The sequence below is a fragment of the Toxotes jaculatrix genome, chromosome 6, assembly GCF_017976425.1.
Source record: "Toxotes jaculatrix isolate fToxJac2 chromosome 6, fToxJac2.pri, whole genome shotgun sequence".
Classification (NCBI taxonomy): Eukaryota; Metazoa; Chordata; class Actinopteri; family Toxotidae; genus Toxotes; species Toxotes jaculatrix.
In genome coordinates, this window is record NC_054399.1 from 24,404,134 (window position 1) to 24,425,752 (window position 21,619).

The 21,619-nt window shown below is 44.2% G+C and overlaps 1 protein-coding gene across 3 annotated transcripts in view; it reads right to left on the reverse strand.

The window, feature by feature from the left end:
• frem1b (Fras1 related extracellular matrix 1b) overlaps window positions 1-21,619 on the reverse strand; it is a 42,004-nt gene that overhangs the window by 16,991 nt on the left and 3,394 nt on the right. For all 3 annotated transcript variants that reach the window (XM_041040370.1, XM_041040371.1, XM_041040369.1), the window contains exons 2-22: window positions 19,782-20,123; window positions 19,571-19,665; window positions 18,919-19,178; window positions 18,187-18,386; window positions 17,146-17,469; window positions 16,610-16,718; window positions 16,370-16,501; window positions 12,741-13,085; window positions 12,157-12,299; window positions 11,859-12,055; window positions 11,628-11,718; window positions 11,204-11,371; window positions 10,660-10,868; window positions 8,469-8,562; window positions 7,830-8,082; window positions 7,434-7,628; window positions 3,473-3,661; window positions 3,193-3,389; window positions 2,788-3,013; window positions 2,101-2,245; window positions 172-313 (exon numbers count right to left, since the gene is read on the reverse strand). In XM_041040370.1, the coding sequence (XP_040896304.1) occupies window positions 172-313; window positions 2,101-2,245; window positions 2,788-3,013; window positions 3,193-3,389; window positions 3,473-3,661; window positions 7,434-7,628; window positions 7,830-8,082; window positions 8,469-8,562; window positions 10,660-10,868; window positions 11,204-11,371; window positions 11,628-11,718; window positions 11,859-12,055; window positions 12,157-12,299; window positions 12,741-13,085; window positions 16,370-16,501; window positions 16,610-16,718; window positions 17,146-17,469; window positions 18,187-18,386; window positions 18,919-19,178; window positions 19,571-19,665; window positions 19,782-19,997 (3,930 nt within the window). In that variant the 5' untranslated portion in view covers window positions 19,998-20,123. The remainder of the gene's footprint in view (window positions 1-171; window positions 314-2,100; window positions 2,246-2,787; window positions 3,014-3,192; window positions 3,390-3,472; window positions 3,662-7,433; window positions 7,629-7,829; window positions 8,083-8,468; window positions 8,563-10,659; window positions 10,869-11,203; window positions 11,372-11,627; window positions 11,719-11,858; window positions 12,056-12,156; window positions 12,300-12,740; window positions 13,086-16,369; window positions 16,502-16,609; window positions 16,719-17,145; window positions 17,470-18,186; window positions 18,387-18,918; window positions 19,179-19,570; window positions 19,666-19,781; window positions 20,124-21,619) is intronic.

Sequence of the window (21,619 nt, forward strand, 5' to 3'; positions counted from 1 at the left end):
TAACACGAAAACACGCGAAAACAGCATTGCACTCAAATTATGTCAAATTCGGCCAATTCTGCGATTCCGTCCGTGATTCCGTGATCGCGGAAATCATGGGGCCCTACCTTAGTCCTGTGAAGAGGTGAGGGCCATAGACAAACACACACACACACAGGGTTGTTTCCTCACCTTGAGTAGCAGTTTTCCAAATCGTGGTGTAGCATTGATGAAGTAGAACACCTGGTTTGCGGCAGTGTCCACGTCCTCGGCCTCCAGAGCCACACTGGAAATCACCCTTTGCTCACCAGAGTCCACCTCCAACCCAGCATTTCTGAAACACCAAAGAAGAAGACACAGTGATTATAAAATGTCCACTGTACAAGCAGAACTGTTTTTTTTTTTACAGCTGTTTCACTGAAAACAGCCGCTGCTGCCGAACACGACCCTATGAAACAGTAAACGGATAAACAACGAGCTGACTCCATTCACAATGTCACTTCATTCACTGTTATTTTGTCCATATAGGATCTGAAAATGATGTGACAAGCACAACCTGCAGATACTTTTACTGTGAACAAGGCGGGAGGAAGCTGAAAGTTTGTGTGAGAACAGGTTTTTCCAGCAGGATCATGGAGATCTGGGGTGGTGGTGGTAGAGGTGGGGATGTTGGGATGGGGGGGTGGGGTGGGGGGTTGAACATCAGATACCGTCTGGCTGCTTCCTCACTCGGAACTAAAATCCACGCAGGAGAGAAGCTGCCACGTCCATCCTGCAGGAACGCAAAAACAAGGAGGCCGGCATCTGCCAAGTCTCCGTGTTACTTCTGCCTCGGTGCCCTTTACAGTACCAGTTCGGCCTGTGCCAACGCACCCACGCACACCAACAACTGATCTGGGGACAGCGCGGGGGGAGCTGTGGGGGCACAATGATGGGACGGCACAGGGAACTCAGTCAAGGATGCAAATTCCCAATCATTCGTTCAAATGAAAATATTATGGGTGGGGGTGGAGGAGGGGGTCACAGATTTCCTCTGTAACCACCCACTCATGCAAACGACCGACCACATGTGCACACACAGGTTATCCCCCTCTCCTCCCCCCACTGTCCCATGTTGACTCCCCGACCTTGTCTCCTCCTGGTGAGTCTCTCTGCTCTGGATTTCTCAGCAGCATCGGACAGTTTCACTAATTATACTTCATTCCTGTTGATTTATGTCAGAGCGAATCAGCATCCAAGTACAAATTAAACCGTTAATCGAGAGGTTTGACGCCATTCAAGGACAATTTCTCTAAACATCTTTAACTCATCAAGGGGTTTACCATGACAAACCATATCTTTATTACACAAGCAGTGAATAATTCTGGTTTTATTCTATATTATTATTATGGTCAACAGATCCCATGAAAAGATCAAAAACAACGGTGTTTGTGAAGACTGAATCTTCATTAAGACTGAATGAGGGTCAGTGTTTTAATAAAGCAGCTGCTCACTGTGGTTTTTATCAAACAAACAGGAGGAAACTGCGACTTTGTTGGGGACTATTTTCAGCTGTGGATTAATCCACATTTAGCGCTGCAGTGAATATTCTGTGGCTCAGAGGAGATGATCAGTGTTTGGTTCTGCACATGATGAAAATATAGAACATCTCCAGACTTACGCTTTAAATTTCTTTATATTCCAAAGTTAACAACACTGTTGTTTGTTTTCTAAAGTGATAATTATTGGCTAAACTGTTTCATTGTTATGACATTTTGGACCATAAATAGGTGCAAATAAGAGAATAAAACTGTACCACTGAGACTTCATAACTGAAACTGGTCATTTGTCTTGACGTCTTTTTTATCCAGTTATACTTAATATGTCAACAGTCACATTATATCAGTCTATGAACATAACAAGGTCTTCAAAAGACTCCACTGACCCTGACCCAAAACCTCACACGGTCACACATTTCCTCAAATGTGACATTAACAAGCATTAAGCACTAAATCCTCATTTCATCTCTCACAAATTCACATCTGTGTGTGTGTGTGTGTGTGTGTGTGTGTGTGTGTGTTTGTGCGTGCATGTGTGTGGGTGCATGTGTATGTGTGCATGTGTGTGGGTGCATGCGTGTACTTGAGCAGTCGTGGCTTCTCGTCGTTGACCGGCATCACAGTGACCTGAGCTGTCCCCTGGACTGTGTGGACGCCATCTGTCAGCTGCAGAGCCACGGCGTCCTTCAGGGTTTCTGTGTCATCGTGCATGTACACGATCTTCATGCCTGTGGGGGAGGGAGGGCGGCAAATGGAGAGACAGGGAGAAGGAGGGCAGGTGAAAGGGAGGGCAGGGATATTTGGCGGTGAGGAGGAAGAGGAGCAGTTCAGAGTGATGTGTAATTTGTTCTGTTCACCTACCCATTTGTTCCGTTCAGTATTTTATGTGTTTGCACAGTAAAAATAAAGCAACACAAACAACATATATACCTGATCTCGAGAAAGTAAAACATGTTTTTGTGTCATCTGGTTACTGTTATTAATCATATTCATCATCTAAAGCCCTAAAACTATCTCACACTTCCAGCTGCTCTTCTTTTAACAGATACCTGATGATCATATGACTCCTGTTCCAGCCTCTCTTCACTGCTGTTACTTTGTTTGGAAAAATTCTCTATCAATAAATATTTTCTTTATTATTATTATTATGAAATCAAACTTTTTTTGTACCTTGGAGAATCAGCTCAGATGGTGTTTACAGAGCTGTACCATACAAACAGAATTTTGTTATTTGTGGATACAGCTTTCAACTTGTTGGTTTCTCTCGCACCTTGCCGGAGCTCCTGCAGGGTGAAGGAGGTGACGGGGAGGCTCCTCTGCAGGAGGTCAGCCCCCATCTCTTTGTAACGGCTCATCTCTGTGCCATAGATGCCGTTGATCAGGCGACCGTGTGCCGGTGGCTGCAGCACCGTGAAGGTGAGGAGGTCCGGAGGGGCGTCCAGGTCCAAACCGTTCAGAATGGACGGAGTCAGCTCCCTGATCCCGCCCTCCTTCACCTGCTCGAGGACAACAACAGCAACTGTACAACTGTGCCAGCGTCCCCATGAGGTCATTAGGATTCTTACACACCACAAAACTAAGCTGCTGGATGGAGGCAAATGGAGACATCTCAGATTTCTGAGACATTCACCACTAATCGGACAGAAATGGGAAGTTAGTCCTCGGGTGTACGTACGGTGAAGTTGGCGAGCAGTAGAGAAGGCGTCTCGTCATTGGTGGGATTGATGATGATGTAGAAGGGGATGGGGGCAGAGCGGTGCAGCCCGTCACTCACACTAACGGACAGCTGGTCGACAGTTGGTTCCGCCCCTTTGTGCTCTGATTGGACGTAGTTGATGAAGCCAGAGGTCAGGTGAATGAGGCTGAAGGATTCTGGGAAAAGAAGAATTCCAGGGTCATGTCAGGTGTATCTTAAACAAACACACACACACACACACACATACACACACACAGACCGACTTGGATTCCTGCGTTGCTCTTCTCAGACCCAGGCGTTGGCAGCGTGTTTTCCAGAAAGCCGTGCAGAGGCGGAGTCTCCAGGTGAAAGGTCAGCTGGTCAGGGGGGCTGTCAGGGTCTGAGGCTCCCAGGACCCCGCCACACAAACAGGCTGAGGAGCCCTCATCCACCACCAACAGGGACTCACCTGGATCAAGATACAAGCAGCTCAGTGACAATGTAAACTTCATGATGATACTTTGCAAATGGCAGCTTCATTACCCAGAAATCCACTGACATGGTGCCACTAAACCAACGCTTCTCGTTGTCATGGATACGGGAGAAGTGTGCAGTATAAAGATCTGAGCAACTTTGACAAGGTCCACATCATCATCCAGACAACAGATGCGGTTTGACAGTGAGGACCTGCTGACAGTGGCTACTCCCCTCTTAAGTCCATGTCTCATGGGTTAGAGCTGTTTTAGTGGCACATGGACCAACAGCAGGAAGCAGCAACTTCTGATCTTTCCAAACAGGAAATAGAATAAACATGGCTTTAGAGTAGCTGTTGTCCTCAAAGCCCAGTTCATAAAGAACACCAAATGAGCATAAAAATAAATGCAAAGTATTTTCATCCTCATAATGTCCTGCTCATAAAAGGTGAAGAAGCACTTCTCTAGAGTATCAGTATCCTGAAAGAAGACAGAATACAGCCAGTTGCTGTGTTAGAGTCAAGAAGAAGAGTTGATTTGTGGTGGAAACAGGTTGAAATCAGATTTCATGGCCTGAAATTATTTGATAATGTGGAGAAACACCCAGTGTTTTCCGGTACTGCCAAACCCAGCGTACCAAAAGTACTTTTCTGCAGGTGTCCACGTCCTCTCTAGTTTCTGTTCATTCACACATCCATCCAACCATCTATCAGCCTATCCATCTGTCCATCCAACTATTTGTCCATCCCTCCATCTCTTTTTCAGCTGCTAATGAATCCATCACCCCCTCATCTTCCTTCACACTCCGGTTAATTAACAAACACAAACACCTCTTAGCTGCATCCATACTGCCAAAATCCATGTTTACGTACTCAGTGTATGTGTATATATACATTGTGTGAGCATTAATGACGGACAGTCCTGGATCTCACTGATAAACCAGCGTCCCTCCAAAACAAGAAACAAGGTAAAGCTGGAATCCTCTTGTTTCGCCGCGCTAATGCTCTTACTCTGCATCTTTATTCACTGCTAATTAATTAGACCAAGACACACCACATACACCCCCCCAACTCCCTAACACAAACCCCAAAACCCTGCCCTGTTTGGCGGTGTTGAATGAATGGTGAGATATGCTGGCAGGATTAGAGAGTTATCCTGCCGCTGGTAGCGCTGCAGTAATCCGGCTAGAGAGACAGCTAGTACACGTCAGCTATTGTGAAGGAGGGATGCGCTTCTTTTCTCTTTTGTTTTGTAAAGATGTTCATTGTCCGCTGTCCACAGTCTCCTGAGGAACAAACACACACACACACACACACACAGGAAAATGATAATCTCACCTAATACCAGGAGACAATAGGCAGATTTCACTTAAAACACATCAGTGCCAACCTCGTTAGCCCAGCTGACACGCTAAGAACAACACGCACACGTGCACGCATGCCAGAAATCATCCACAATGCAATGTGCAAACAATTAGACGGTGACAACAAACACACACTGCAAAAAAACTGTTAACTTACATTAATACAACATAAACTTTAACACAACATAAACTTTGCTGAGACTTTGCTTTAAAATGTGAAATAGTCCCACTTGTTTGCACTTTAACTGGTTTTAGGAAATTTATAGAAAGAAGAAACTGGCTGACTGCTCCAACAGGCCACAGGTTCACTGTGTGGCAATTGGGTTGTGTTAATTTGATCAAAACTGATTTAATTTAACTGAGAAGGAAACTTTGACTTTACTTCAGCATTTCCATTTTTTTTTTTTTGCTCCTTTACACTTCTGCTAATGTGCTTTCTGAAATTATTTGATAACTTTAGTTACTTTGTAGATTCACAGTAAAACAAAATATAATCAACACATAAATTCAGATGTGTTATTCTAGATGAAGAGACCCAATGGAAGCATCATTAATTATAGCACAGTAACATACATTATTTACTTTTGTACTTTAAGTAATATAATTTTGTACTTTTATTACATAAAAATAATGAAAGCAAGGGCCCAGTTTTGGTTGTTGAGTTGCTTATAGGAAATTAAGATGTTTTGAATGTAGGAGGAGACAAAAGGACATAAGACTGAGATTTTTTGCAGTGTGTAAACAAAAACCTGCCACAATGATCAACCCCCCACCCCCCCATTTACACACACATACATATACACACAAACACACACACCATTTCTCAGTCATCCCAGTGTGTGTCCCAGTGGTCACTGGTCTCCATTGATAACCACTGAGCTCCTCCAATCCCTCTTCTTGGCTCAGACTCCGGTGAGAACTATCACCCTCCCCAGGAGAGACAGCGTGAGTGTGTGTTTGTGTGTGTTACATGTTGTGTATGTTATGCTGCCCCCTCCCTCACCCCTCCCAGCGCAGAGTGTGTGTTGGACTGATAGGTGACGGCATGTCGTCGGGGTCAGAGCTGCTCTGCTGCATTAAGAGGATTGTCAACGGTGAAGACCACGAGGTGTTGGCATCAACAAGAACACAAAACAGACACACACACACACAGAGGGGAGCTGCAGTATTTATCTCTGTCATTTTCCCTTTGGATTCTTATTGAGACGTTTTCCGTTCATGCTGCAGCTGAGGTGGAAAATGTCTTTTACTTTAATAAAGCTCCAAATTCAAATGGGTGAAAAAGGTGAAAGTACCTCCTACTCCACACTGCTGTGCTTTCTTGTAGAGTGCTGTCATGTGTGAGGTCCATTTATCTCTAAATCTTACTTATCTTCATGGTTTTGAAAGCTCTGGAAAATCTTTGTCTAAGATTTTGTAATCAACGTCCAGAAGCTGCAGCCCTGATCATTTTCCAGTCTTTAGGCATGTAGAAAGGTTTCAGGCGCTTGTTGTTTCTTTCTGGACTGGATGGCAGCAAGAACAGACACTCCACACTGACAGAACAAGTGTTTGTGTGGAATTAATGTGTTTGAAGACATGTGAGAAAAACTGCATCTAACAAGTAGCAGGTGTGGGTTTTTTGATGCTCGTCCTATGCTGTCACATATGTTAGAACATGAACCCGATTTCAAACTAGGCCTTGGATTTGAGCTAACGTTCTGCGGCTCAGTTCAACAGAACATTTCACGTAACAGCAGCTGTAAACAGTTTGCATCACAAACGCATCCTGCATCAGGTGCAGATCTGTGATTTGCCCAGATGGAGCGTGGAAACACACACTCACCCCCCTACATGTGGGTCCATATTGTTCATTTAGCTAAAAGGTGACAAGTTTGCAGCTCTAATTAAAGGAGCAGTCATGTTTTAGTTACTGGTGAGGACAGAGTTTTCATACCCAGTGGAAATAATGACCAAAACTGTAAACATGTGAGGGCATCAAGTTTTTAAAAGTGTCCTTTAAACGGTCACATTTCCAAAGTATAAAAGTCTGATGGAAAACCAGCAGGGACCATGTGGCCTAATTTATGATTACATCACATTTTTTTTCAGTGACTCACAGCAGGATATGGATGACTGGATTAACCAGAGTGTGTCAGTGGGAGTGAACAGCCTCCTGCAGCATAATCCACTGTCACAACAAGCCCACTCTCAGTGTAGAGGTGGAGAACGTCTCCAGACTGTCCTGACATTTTACAGATAATATAATTTTACTGTTTACAGCAGCAACAAATAAGATTTGTCTTTTTCTGAGTCAAATAGACTCAGAGCTTTATAAGAAGCAGATTGTCCAGAGGTGAAATGTCCCTTTAACATATGACCACATGTTGCATTACCTGCTCAGAGTGAACAAAGAGGCATCTTACCCAGAGTGATGGTGGGGACTTTGTTGTTGACAGGAAGAACGGTGATGTTGAGGTCGTACACAGGAAGTGTACCATGGAGGGGGACTGGCGGGGGTAGGGCATCTCCGTGGCAACAGATCTCAGTTCCTCCAGCTTCGCCGTCAGAGATGATGAGGGTGATGGTGTCAAACACCGGCTCAGGTCCAATCTCTCCTCCTGACCACGAAAAAAAAAGAGAGTTAAAAAACAACAGGATTTGTTTCTGTCTCCTGTGAGACACCAAGATGTCTGATGAAGAGCTGCTTGGAAACGAGTCTTGATTTATTAAATACAAACAATGACTACAACATCATACAGAAGAGGAGTTCTACCTGTCCAGGCCATGAACGCAACATGGGCTGGGATGATGCTCCTCACCTGTGTGGACATAGTAGATGTGTCCCTGGAGCAGGTCCTGCTGGGAGAACTTGTCCACAGTCAGTCCAGCTCTCTGCAGCTCCCCTCTACCTGGACTCCGGGCCAACATGTAGGTCAGTCTGGAGTCATCGCTGTCCCGGTCCGTAGCCGACAGGTAGTCCACTGTCACCTGGACCCGACTCCCCTCCTCACAGCTAAGCTCCCCCCGCAAACCTCCACCCAGCTGGGGAGGCTCATCGTTCATTGGCAGGATCTGAGGACAGAGGGGGAGGCACAGGGTTCCCGTCACTCATCATGTATTCACAGACCACGTTCTGATGCCGTGAGCTCATGGAGAAGCTACAGAAACTAGAACAACTGTTGGTCAGCAAAAGAAAGATTTTCAGAGGCATCCTGACCGGTCAGGATGCAGGTCAGTACGACCTGGTTATAGTGACCAGTTATACAAAAGTAACCCCAAGAAAGGTTTTAAAATCGTGGTCAAAGGTGCAGAAAAGGTAAATTTTCATGAAAGCCTTGAAATTCTTTGTGTGCTCTTCAAATGCTGGATGTCAGATAAACTGAAGTAGAAATACTGCAGGTCACACAAGCTGTTGCTGACTGAGGATTTCCTGTGTGTTTTGTCAGCAGGAAACTCACCTGTATTGGCAAGACCACATCAGCTGAATTCAGACCGTCGGTCACCCTCAGAGCGACTTCATCCTCAGTGGTCTCAGAATCATCATGGATGTACCTGCAACATAATCGATCAAATCAACTTTATTTGTGTAGTAACTTTCGTACAGGTTAGTACAAATTTAAATATTAAAACAAACAAGACTGATGTACATGTGGAATAAAAACGAAATAATAAAGAAAATTAATCAAAAACAATAAATGTGTTTGGAAAAGAACAACTGGAACTGATTTCTTCAGGTCTGTTAAAGTAAACTGAGGCTGTGTCAGATGGAAGCACCAGAACACTCAGACCAAAAGTTTCAAAAGAGAAAAAAATCTGAAATAAACTGTCCTAACAGGAACCAACTGAACTCAAAGAGCCACATTTAAAGAGGCACTGACTGAATGTGTTTCAGTTCATGTCTCTGTGGCTTCAGCTGCTGGATCAGTGACTCTGATCAAAGAAGGTGCTGACTAACAGCTTACAGAGGAAACTGTTTGTGTGGGTCAACGTTTACATGTCTGCAGTGTGTAATCATGAAGCTGAAGGATGTCACCATCTCATTAGTGTTAGCCCTCTGTAATATTCACACAGCTTTGATCATGTTTGGTCTCCATGTAGCTGTACCCACCGATCGCTTTATGTTGATCACATTATTGTTGCACAGAGCTGTGAGTTATTCTGTATTAAGAGGGGCTAAACTGAAAAAAAAAATCTAAACTGGAGCTGGAATCAGCTCTAAGGTGAAATGGATTAAACTGGATGTTCATAATAAAAATAATCTTCAGTTGCACACTGGACCCTATAGTTCCTACAGGATTTTCTACAGGATTTTCTGTTCATGGCAGGTTCAGATTTCAGATTAGCCCCTTTAACCTTCATTACTATGTGGTGGGGAATCCTCCCCTACTCTAGGTGGAGCTGCTGAGTGCAGCCTTGAGCCAGTCCCTCCTAACTCCTCCTAATCAGGAACAAGTTATATAAGACACCTGTGATCTTTTGTCTCTCTCTTTGCCTCCTGCTCTGTCCCTGCTGTGGCTGTCCAGGTGCTGCATTGCTTGTGAGGGGTTTGATAATAGTTTTTATCATCCTGTGGTGAGTTGGCCTGTGACTGTTCTTTTTTTAAATACTTTTTAAATAAGCAGTGTGAACTTGGTTAATAGTGTTTCTTCCCCTTTCTTTTAGGTTCACCTGCACTATTGCTGTTTTGCCCCTTTGTTTGCCCCTTAGTCGTCTTTAGTTGCCCCTTTGTTTGCCCCTTAGTCGTCTTTAGTTGCCCCTTTGTTTGCCCCTTAGTTCACCCCTTAGTTTGCCTTTGTTGGACCTTAGTTTAACCTTTGTCTACCTGTTTAGATTTATCTTTTACATTTAGTTTGGGCTGGTAGATTTAGTTTGACCTTTTGTTTTTGACTTTTGCCTTGAGTTTAGGCTTCAGTTCCTTTAGTTATTTTCTTATTGATTTCTTTTGTTTGAATTTGCTCCTGGCCAACTGGGTTATTTTGTATTTTTGCTTGGCTGATTATTGTTTATTGGGTTATATTTGCTTTACCATCATTGTTCATTTGCTTGTGACTTAATTTTTTGAGATTCTTTTCTTTCTAGGCGGAGTGCAACTGTGGAGAGGTTAGGCACCTGTGGTGAGGGCCCTTCACTGAGTTGCATGTGCGTTAATACACAGGGACACTGTAGACTGCACCATTTGCTGTGAGGTTGCCCTGAGTTTGATTTGCTGCACCAAGGGTGAGTAGTGGTAGCACTCCTGGCACTCCTTTGTGTAGTCTGCCTCTCTGCATGTGGCCTCTGCCTAGTGTTTTTAACTTGAATTTTAAAATCTTAAATATATTGTATATTTTAACTCGATTGTTGAGGCTTTCCTCCTTTTTTTTTTTAGTATATAAAATGTAATAAAAGTACATTTTAACTATTTCATTCAGTTGCCGGTATTCTTTTCACCTTTCCTTCTTTCTTTTTCAGCAGTTCTCATCAATTCCATAACCCTAAACCTACATCCTCAGCTGAACCTAAACCCTCACCTAAACCTACGTCTTCACCTAAACATAAACCCTAAAAGCAGGTCTTGAGGAATCAAACTAAAGTCCTTGAGCCAAGGCTTAGAATTCAAACAGGTCCTAAGAAGGACAGAAGCACCAACCCACACCCACTGGGTCTGACCTGAGTCGAAGTCCTCTCAGGTCCTGCAGGGTGAACATGTCTCCCTGCAGCAGTGTTTGGCCCTGTAGCTCCAGTCGACCGTGACGTGCCGTCCTCTGAACCTCCACCCTCAGAGCTTCCTCCCGGCTGTCCCGATCCTGGACCAGGAGGTGCTCCTCTGTCATAAAGGCCCATCCACCCTCCTCCACCCGCAGCAGGTTGGTGAAGGCCTGAGGATCCACAACAGGGATCAAAATCTGGATCTTCAAATGTCAGGCTCTTAACTTCACACTGTTCACTTAGTTGACATGAAAACGTGGACGACAATGTGGACGTCACATTGGACAGGGTTTCACACAGATACGTCCTCACAATAATATTACTTTCACAAAATGAACTAGAATAAAATTAAATAAAATTCATGTAATGTTGGCTCTGACGGAATTATTAATAATTATTACATCTGTCTGATGTAATAATTATTAAAAGTGTATAAGATCCATCTGTGATACTCTATCATCAACTTAAATATCAAAAAGAAGTTAAGTCTGTGTTGACCTCTGACCTCTGGTGCCTGGTTGTCCACAGGGGTGACAGTGATGTTGAAGACAAGGCCGGAGACGGTGCCACCGTGGTGGTCGCTGACGGAGAAGACGAACTGGACGAACAGCGGCACTGGGCCAATGTCCTCCACAGGAGGCATAAAGGCCACTTTCATGTGGTTCACTGCATGCTGGGAGGAGGAGGATGGAGACAGTGACCTAACTTTTAAAACAGCTTCAAGACACAGGACAGGTCCCACCCAGAAAGGCCCAACACGTGAGGCTCGGATCACTGGATTGTTATTACTGATACTTTAATGTGTCAGGAGCAGTTTACTGTTAATGTATTTTTTAACTGTTTTGCAAAGGAAAACACCTTTTCACAGCAAACGTTTTAAAAGGAACCAACTAAAGAACCACAGTTAAACAGTTTTGTGTACTACAAACCTGAGTGAAGGACTTCAACACCGGCACCATGTGGTCTTTCTTCATGGCGTTGGTGGTGTCTGTGTAGAACACACGTCCTGCGTCCATCAGCCTGAAAATAAGAGAAATAAAAAGGAAGTTCAGTTTCATTTCAGAGTCAGTAAATGTTCCTCCACAGCCCACAAAGCAAAGTTTTACATCCGACAGTTCTGTGCTAAGCTGAACAGGTCCTGGACTCTGCCCTGTCCTTACCCAGGATGGAGTGGGCTGAAGCAGGGCTGCGTGATGACGTAGGTCAGATCAGTGCCTGGATGTTCTCTGTCTGTGAAGTGGAGCTGAGACTGAGTGATGTAAACCACCTCTGTCTCCTTCACTGTCAGAGAGCGAACGCTACCCGAAACCTCCACCGGCAGCTGGTCGTTCACCGGGAAAACATGGACCACCACGGTCTGTAAACACGGGGAGGAGGAGAAAAGAAATCCTGCTGAGAGGGAGATGTCTGCTGCAGGACTTCGCTGCTTTCCAAAAGTATTATATTGCTTTAACTCACATATGTCTGGGAGAGGTTGGGCGGCTGGTGGCTGTCAGACAGCGTGAAGTCGAAGGAGTCCTCAAACTGCTCCTCTCCTGAGTGCTGGTAGTAGATCTGACCCTGGATCAGATCTCTCTGCAGGAAACTGTCCACTGGAACGCCTGCATGGAGAGCAACACAGCAGGTGAAGCTGCTGCTGCTGATGAAGAGCATCATCACAAAACTTCAGTCTGCAACAAATACACTTGATAACCTGCTACAACTGTACAGCACTGAAGAGCAGGCACAGTGGACTATTACCTGATTTGTTAAAATAACAGTGGGGCCACAGAAAGGCCCCAAGGTTTTTAAGGTCTTACATATACAATTTAAAGAGCAGAGTACTTGTTTATGGACAAATTACGGACAGAAAGACATTTCTTAAACATAGCTATAAAAAAGGAAATAAACTGTAAAACCTGATATAATGTCCACAGTCATGGTCTTTGACCTCCACAACAAACCACACCCAGCTCCTTCTAACCTTATATAAATATTTTATCTTTGTGCTTATAGTGTGTTTTTCTATTTCCCTAGTCAAACTAAATCAGGGGCACCCCCACCTGTCTCCTGAGTGGAGGTCTTCCTGACCAGCTGCCCGGCCCGAGGGGAGGAGACTATCTGGTAGAGGATGTAGTCATCGCTGGAGTCCAGGTCGGAGGCGAACAGCATATACTCCTCCAGCCTCACAGACCCTCCCTCCTGCACCTCCACCGCCACGTTGTTGATAAGGAAAGGCGGAGAGTCGTCCTTAGGCAGGATGTTGATGGGGAACTTGTGGCGTATGCTGTGACGGCCGTCGCTGATGCGGAAGACGATGTGGTCCCGGGTGGTGTCGCTGTCAGAGTGATGGTAGACGACCACCCCTTCCCTCAGGTCCCGCACACGGAACATGAACGCCTTCCCGCCTGGGAAACACAAGATACAGAAGTTGGAAAACTTAGCGGAGAACATGAGCTGACTGAGACCAAATGAGGCTCCTGCATGTTCGGACATCAGACCGTCAATATTTACAACCCAGAGGCTGCATCAACACAAAACCTGTGAGTGAGCAAGAAAAAAAATCCACCATTTTCCTGAATCACAGTCATGTGTGATGTGTTCTTCATGGTCTCTTTAATATGGTTATAATAATAACTCAAAGTTAAACAAAAAGTCAGTGAACATGAGACACAAGAAAAGACTGTGAATTTAAGTTAAGTTAAACTTAAGTTAAAAACATTCTCAAACTACACTTAAAATATGTTTCAGATGAAAAACCAGGTGCTCCACCAGGTCTACATCTCTCAATTTCACAAGCTGTGTTTAAGTCTGATGCTTTCAGTAGAGTACACTTTATTCTGACGTAGATATATTTAAGAAATTCACTTCAATTATTTAATTAAAAGATAAAAAAAAAAACTTAGACTTTAGACTTATTTGATTCATATTTGAGTTAAATCAGAAGGTTTAAAATAAAATTGGACAGTGGAACAGAAACTATTACATGAAGCATTAATGTGATTTTGCAAATGTTTGCAGTATCTATATCTCATGATCTGTCATGATACTGATTTCAACCAAAACAAACCTAACATTTCAATGAAATCAGTAAATAAAAAATATCATTTTGCAATTTATGTTTCATTTATGCCAAATGAAATATAAATATAAAGAAATATCTCTTAACATTTAAAAAATATATATGCAGTCCTTGCAGCTCTACCTCCCAAGGATAATAATTTTTTAAATATTTTATTGTGAAAGGCTTCAAGTACAAACTGAAGAGTCTGAACTCGTTGATGTTTGTTAGGATGAAGAGTTGGACTAAATATGAAAAACTTCCCTGTCCTACATTAATGAAATGTAGGCCGTGTCCATCTGTCAGGTCTCTGCTGCTGGCTGGCCTTCCTCACGCCATACAACATGCTAACGTTAACAGCAGAGTGTCACATGACTGGCGGCCTACTGGCGGACATGTGTTGTTGTCGGCGGATGGCTCAGTTTCCAGCCAAAGCTTCGCACTTTGATTCAATTACCGTCTCCAACACATGCACCGTTTTTTCTCCCATTGTCACTTGGAAATAACAAGTTTCTCTTAGCGCCTGAAGGCACCGTGAGGCGCCGGCTGGGGTTTGTGCTGCGAACACCGGTGGGGTAAAACATGGCGTCCTTCCCGGTGGCCGCCCGGTTGCCAGGATGGGGGCTTCCTGTCTCCCTGCGCGTGCCAGAGAGACAGAAGGGCAAGGTCAGCAGACAGATTGAGAGACGAGCGGTCGCGAGCCCGAACCTCATTAGCAACTTTACCGAGGGGAACCGGCTACTGGTCCAAGTGATGGAAACAACTTGGTAATTAGGCCCAAAGGTGGCGTTGGGCAACAGGCCCATAAAGGGAAAAATGGGCTGGGAGGACTCTGTGTATGTGTGTGTGTGTGTGTTACAGAGAGAGAGGGAGTGTGTGGCAGGACAGGCAGCCATCCATTTGGCTGAAGGCGTTGGACGGAGCCTGCAGTGAGTGTCCCCACGCTGCAGCGTCACAGCCCCCGAGTCGCAGCATCGACGGTCAGCAGCATCCTCCTCCTCCCAGACTGTACATGTGCGCAGAGCAGAGCCAAACTTTTGTCAGCTTTGCTGTTTCTTAGCAAGAGTGTCAGATAAACAAGAGTCCAAACGGAGGAGGAGGGTGGAAACCTGCCTAGTGGGACAAAAGTTTCCACAACCATCCAACTAGTATACTGACTGTGCTGTGCTGTGAAACAGAGCTGAAACAGCCAGATGGTTAATTCATTTGTTGACTGATAGAAAAATAATCTACTATTGCTTTGAAAATTAGTTCATCAATTCAGTAATTTGTGGAACAATGCCACATATTTTCAGACTCCAGACAAAATTACACTGAATTACATCCAATTACAATTAAAAAGATTTTTGAAAACCTAATGGATGTTTTAGTGGCCTTCAACAAACACCATTTCCCATCATCCCTATATGTTCGCGGGCTAAACATATCCGGCTCGAGTGTCGCTGTAGAAATTTTCAGACAGCAGAGATCATTGTTGAACGATGTTAAAGGTTTCCAAGACAGGGATCCCAGGACAAATCTAATAAAACAAAATTATGTTTACGTATTCAGAACCTTATTTTTTTGTGAAACACTGGATACTTTACCCTCCTCAGGCCTCTCAAAGCCTTTAAATTATCAAACTGAGGCTGAAAAATGTAATGTTTTAATGTGAATGTTCATCACATCACTGGTACGCTGTTTGTTATGGTTTGTTATGGTAGCAGGAGAAAGTCTGGCCCACTGCGAGGTGCATTTACAGGCCCTGTAAATTAGAGAGATCAGGTTGAATCTCAGCTCGTCAAGCAACAAATCTGACCAAACGAGCCAGAGAATCAGTCCAAAACACGCTGTCCTGTTTCTATACATCTAAAGCAGCCATGAAAGGTTAACTCCCTGCCTGGACCCCCTCGGGCCCCTGCACTCATGCCACCTCACCCTGCCCCCCTTTCACTGCCTCCTCCTAGCTGGTAGCATGAAAACCTGTTTGGGGACAGTGCATCTGCTCCCTGTGCACGGCGGCATGAAATGGCATAAGTCCCTTCAATCTGCTCAGTCCCACTCCCCATTTGAGACAAAGAGGACGTTTCCCTACGCGCTGGGCTGGAAGGGACAGACGTGGATGGAGAGGGAGGCAGCAGCAGCCTCGGCGCTGCCACGGCCCCTGGCGAAGTGGCCGCGGCCCCATTTTACACCTGATTAGGAAACACATGCAGGGCCATGAGACATATGCTTCCCCAGCCACACCACAGTCCCTGATGGACGGGAAACACATGGAGGAAAAAGGGCGGAAAAGGCCAGACGATGTTCTCTGGGAATTCCCAGGGCAGTGTGCGTGTCAGAATACCAGCACAGGATTTAAGGACCGAGGTATAAAGAGAGAGGATCAGTTTGAGAGCGTGCAAAAGGGCATCATGTCATTTGCTGAATTTTGTATAGTAAGAAAACTTGAATTGAAAATGCTATCCTTTCAGTTGAACTGATCAAAAATAATTCCTATAGCCACAACACTTACTACCTTAATACAAATGGCTGAACATCCAGCAGGTATTTAACCTATAACCCATTCACTACAAATTAGAGTTAATTAAAGCACAGTCCCCTATGTGTTTCATCTATGCTGAACATCTTAGTGACCCAGAGACCCCTCACCTCTGACACTGAGACGACCGTGTAGAGGTCCATCCACAGCCACCAGGTAGACAGCATCGATGTTGTCATTGTCGACTATCTGCAGCTCCTCCCAGGTGATTGGTCTGGACTGACCCTCCAACAGGTCCAGACCTGAGACACCGGAGGTAAAACTTAAAAACTTGAATAAAATCTCCAAACTGTAACATGCTGTGGTTTACATAGCTATCAGCCACCACATCTCTTTATAATTTTACGCACCCATGTTCCAGGAGACTCTGGGTGCGTTTGTTTCGGCAGCCCTGATGGAGATGTGGACCATGATGGGTGGGCTGGTCATATAAGAACCATCTATAGCCTGGAACTCCACCTTACAGAGGATACAGGGACAGATAGAAGATACATGGCTGAAAATGTCATTGTTGATCATGTATAAGGGTTTGTAAATGGTAACTGTTGAGTTTAGAAAGAAGTTTTTAGAAGAACAATAAAAACACGTTGTTCTGCCTTGGGAGAGTTCACACATCATTGAAGGTGGTTAGCCTTCATGTGACCCTTCACAGTCTCCACAAACAGCTTAAATTAGTTCTGTTGTGTATTTGAGCAGCTGCAGTTTGGTTTGGTTTATTCAGTTTGGACTCGTGCAGTCAAACGCCGTCATCACTCTGATTTATTTTGTGAATGATATCTAAATTTGGTACAAAATGTTTTTTAATATATGTTATTCATTTAGCTCGAGTTTTCGTTTTGTCTTAATTCAGAGCCACAAAAGTAGCTACATATGTTTTCTCCAGTACCTCATAGTTTCTGCGGTGTGACTGGCTGCTGTTAGGCGGCTGGTAGGCCACTTTCATCTCGTGGAGGTCCAGCCAGGTGAAGGACCCGATAGGCTTGGTGTGGTCGTCCAGGTGTGTGATGTAGCCCTCGGCGGGCGGAACAGTCACGTTGAAAACCAGCCTCTCCTGCAACGTCTCATGGTCTTTGGCATCCAGGGCTGCAGTGGTGAAAGGCGTGAGGATGAACTGGTCCACCTCCAGGATGAAGGAGGCCATGAAGGCGGCCTTGGGGGGCTGGTTCTGCATAGCACCGTGGATCAAAACCGGCAACCATACTGCCTCTGTCTGGGAGCAGGGTACAGGGACAGGAAAGAAAAGATAAAAAGATAAAGTTGCTGTGTTTTTCCCAAAGAGTACTTCTCCCTTCTACACAGCTTTCCTTTTTCTTTTTTTCCCAATTTGTATAAATCTGCATCTCTTTTGGGACACGTAGGCTACATTTTAACACAACATATAGCACATAGAAATCAACACATACTGCCACTATTTCTGCTGTCATATGTGGTGTCGAAGAGTAAGCAAGCGATGCCTCAGAATATACAATCAGATGTGTTAATGACCGGTCTTTGTAAGAAAGACACACTTTCCATGTGCTAACAAGCAGAGAAAGAAATGGTTTTAACATTTGGATTTTTGAAGCCTTTTAAACTCCTGCAGAACCTTCTGCTCCACATCCTTCCACATCCACAGAGCTGAGAAAAGTACATGGAGGTGGGATGTCACCTTCTGACTGCCAATACACCTCTCAGTGTCAGAGATGCTAATCTCGCCTGGAAAACATCCACATCTGATTTGGATATGACAGAATCTGCAGTTTATCAACTTTGTTCAATGAAAGCACTTCTGAGAAGCATTACTACATGTCTGCTCTGAAGGTTGTTCTCCAACACACTGTTTCCTACAGTGGATGTCACAGTGCAGAAACACTGATTTCAATCTTTATCTCTCTTTAAGGAGAATAATTTTGTTTCTTCCAGTTTCATTTCTGGATGTTTCCCATACCTCCAGCAGGGCTCTGGTGGTCTGCTCCCTCAGCTCCACCCTGATGGGGATGTAGTCAATTTCTGGTGATGGAGGGCTGAGGTGCTGGTACTTCAGACCCGAGTTCAGGAAGTCCTGGCAGCTGGTTTTGAGGAAGCGAACCTCGTGGGTGTTGTGAAGACAGGGTTTGTTTCCCGGACAGAGCGCCACTGTCTCTCTGCCTAAAGATGAGTCGAGTGGTTCACAGACACCAGCAGTTTCAGGTGGTGCATGTGTACAAGATCCAGCACATACAAAGGCTTTTACTTTTTAAAATGTTCTATCTTATTTTGTATTATTACATATTTATAGTTTTTCATTAATGTGTATTTATTTTTGTAGTTTTTATTTTTAAATTGTTTATATTAAATATATATTTTGTTTTCTTTTTTATTTTCAATTTGATTTTTTTTTTCATTTAACTGTAATTTTATTTTTCTCATAAATGTTTTTATTGTATTAGATTTTTTATTTCTTACTTAATGGTTAATGCTTAATGGAGCTTCATCCTCCATGTTCCAAGTGTGTTTGTAGACACATGGTTAGTGTAGCTTACTTTAACCTGAAAGGTGAAAAAACAGCCTGAAGCGTCAGTTCTGTTGCTATGGTTACCTGTGGTTTGATATGTCTGAGCACTAATTTAGAACAAAGGCTGAAGTGTTGACCTGAACTGCGACTGTGTAAGAATGTGTGATGTGTCCAGATGTGACGCACCCTTCCTCTGTGTGGAGTCCTCCTCCCTCACCAGCTGACCCAGAGCGGGGACGTTAGTGTCGGTGCTCATCAGTCTGATGGTGCAGACCAGATCTGCTGTGGTGGTGATGCGGAGCACAGAGCTGTTGATCGTGTTGGATAAACCGTAGAACTGAGGAACCACCAGAGGAGCGCTGCCCAGCTCCACCACCCCGGACCCCGAGTCCACTACCCTCACCATCAGAACCACCGTCTCCACCAGTGTGTCTGAGGATGTGAACCTCCACACAGACACCAAACAGCATGTTAGACTCTTTAGGAACAATTTAAGTTTCATTGTTAGAAGTTTATCTTTTATTATTTCAAATACTCAGTTTCTCCACTGGAAGTAGTGAAATTATCAACTGCCATCCTCCATTAAGAAGCAAACCATATAACTTCTGCTAAGATCCTTCATATTTATGTATTCACTGCTGGTTTTTATCTAATGTAACTGAATTACATTTAATTAAATCAGGACTTTCTGATTGAAAATCAAATGTGGAGATCAATATCCAAACCTGAGCTTCAACTCACATGATCACTGTTTAAATGACACCTAGATCTACTATTACCCCTGTTCCACACCACTGTGCTAATGCTGCCACTGCTCGTATCACTGCTGCTGACTGACCTGTAGACTCTGAGCATCACTGTGTCCTCATCCAGCAGAGGACTGCCATTGTGGACGTACTTTACCTCGTCCTCTAGGAAGCTGCAGTCAAACACCTGCAAACAACACAGAACAAAGCTGTACTGGTTCTGATTATCTGTCAGCTGACTGTGGAAACACTCTAACACTGTGATGGACATAAAGGCTGCCACTACAGCAAGTGTGTCCTCACCTGTGGAGTCAGCCTCCCCACTCTCTGAGTGACGGGTTCATTCATCACCACCTCCACCTTACAGTCAGCGCTCGGATCCACGTTGATCTTCAGCTCCTTCTCTGTGATGAACACGGAGCGACCCCTGGCGACCTCCACGCCCGAATTTACCACAACCAGATTCCCGCTACAGACGACGGTCACTGCCAGCAGCAACAACACGGTGACAGCAGCCATTTTAGGACCAGCGAGGGCCTGCTGTTTCACAGGTTCAGGTGAGAAAAGCTGATCTGAGGACGAAGGTCTCAGTGTTTTCCTGTCAGTCTGCCTCAGCCCTCATCTTTTCTCCAGAGTCACTGCAGCCTGCAGAGGAGACGAGTTTCAATTAATGTGGTGAAGAACAAACAACATGGAGGATACATCCACACTTAATCTGAAACAAATTTTTACATGTAAAAGCAAAGTGTGTCTATGCTATTTTCATCTTCCTCTCATGAAGCCATGGATGAAGTGTTGACAAATGTTAACAGAGATACAAAATGACTAAAAATAACCACAAAAAGACAAAAACCACTGCAAAAAGACACAAACTAATGACCTAAATCTGTACAAAGTTAAAATCTGTAACTGTCTCTGTGTTTCTGAGGTAGTGGACAGTGGCTTTATCAGAGCTTGTTTGAGGGAAAACAGCTGCAGAGCTGGTGTCAGTTCTCTATGGATTTGAGTTTACAGACGAGTCCTTTCACATTATTCATTTCACCCTTTGACATAAAAAGTACAGATTAGTGGAGCTTTAAGTTGAAACAAAAAAAGGTAATGCTCTCTTTACAAATCAAATTAACCTTTGACCCTTCCCAACACAGAGGTTTGCCCTGAGTTTATCATGTCATAAATACTTACAACACAAAATCTCAAACAGCTCCAAACCTTCTCCAACCCAAAAATTTATCCCTAAACCAGATTTTTTAACAGCCAATTTACTCACCTTTAAGTTCATTCCTCCACTTTTAGCCAACACCAAATCTCCTCTAAATCCTCCAAACCCCTAAAAAAAAAAAAAAACTCCCAGCATGCAGCTAGCTGGCTTCTTCCCCTGCTTCTTAGCCGGAAAACACTTTCACCCTCCATTTCACTTCAAACTAAAGCCCACTGCAGGAAACAAGAGGTTAATCTGCGTGACCCCACAGAGGTGCTGGAAGTGGCATGGGATGGGTGGAGGGGGGGGGGGGGGGGGGGTGTTTCCAGGATCAAAGCAGGGCACCAACTGGAGCCAGTGTGTCACTTCCCATTCAGCCAGACGAGCGTTGGTTCATTAGCTGGATGTGCTTTAACCTCACTGTGACGCTTCTGTTGTTACAGAGAGTCACAGAAAATCCACAAAACTTTTGGAAACCTTGATAAAATTCTGTTCAGGACTTCAATTTTCCTTGAATTTGTCTTTTTTAAGAAGATCTCTGCTTCCTCACTTCAGTTCCAATAGCTTTTTGAACACACTGCTTCAAAGCCCCTCCCCCAACACCTCTCCTACATTGATACTGTGTGTGTCGGTTGTGTCTGAACTTCTGTAATTTTCCAAAACTGACCAATCAACATGCACACTCACTTCACACAGTGACTGGCCAAGTATGCAGAGGTGAGGAAGTATGCAGGGTTTGATCTATTTCTTTTGGCTTTATAACAATTTCTGTTTGTCACACAAGTCAAGAAATGAATCATCATATGCATTAAAATGCTCCCAGCACATTTTCATACAATGATATCTGAGTCCAGGTCGATTAAATGTACAAAGTAAACACAATGTAAAGTTGCTCAGTGTGATTGGCTGCATTCTGTACTCCTATTTCAGTTTGTTTGATAAT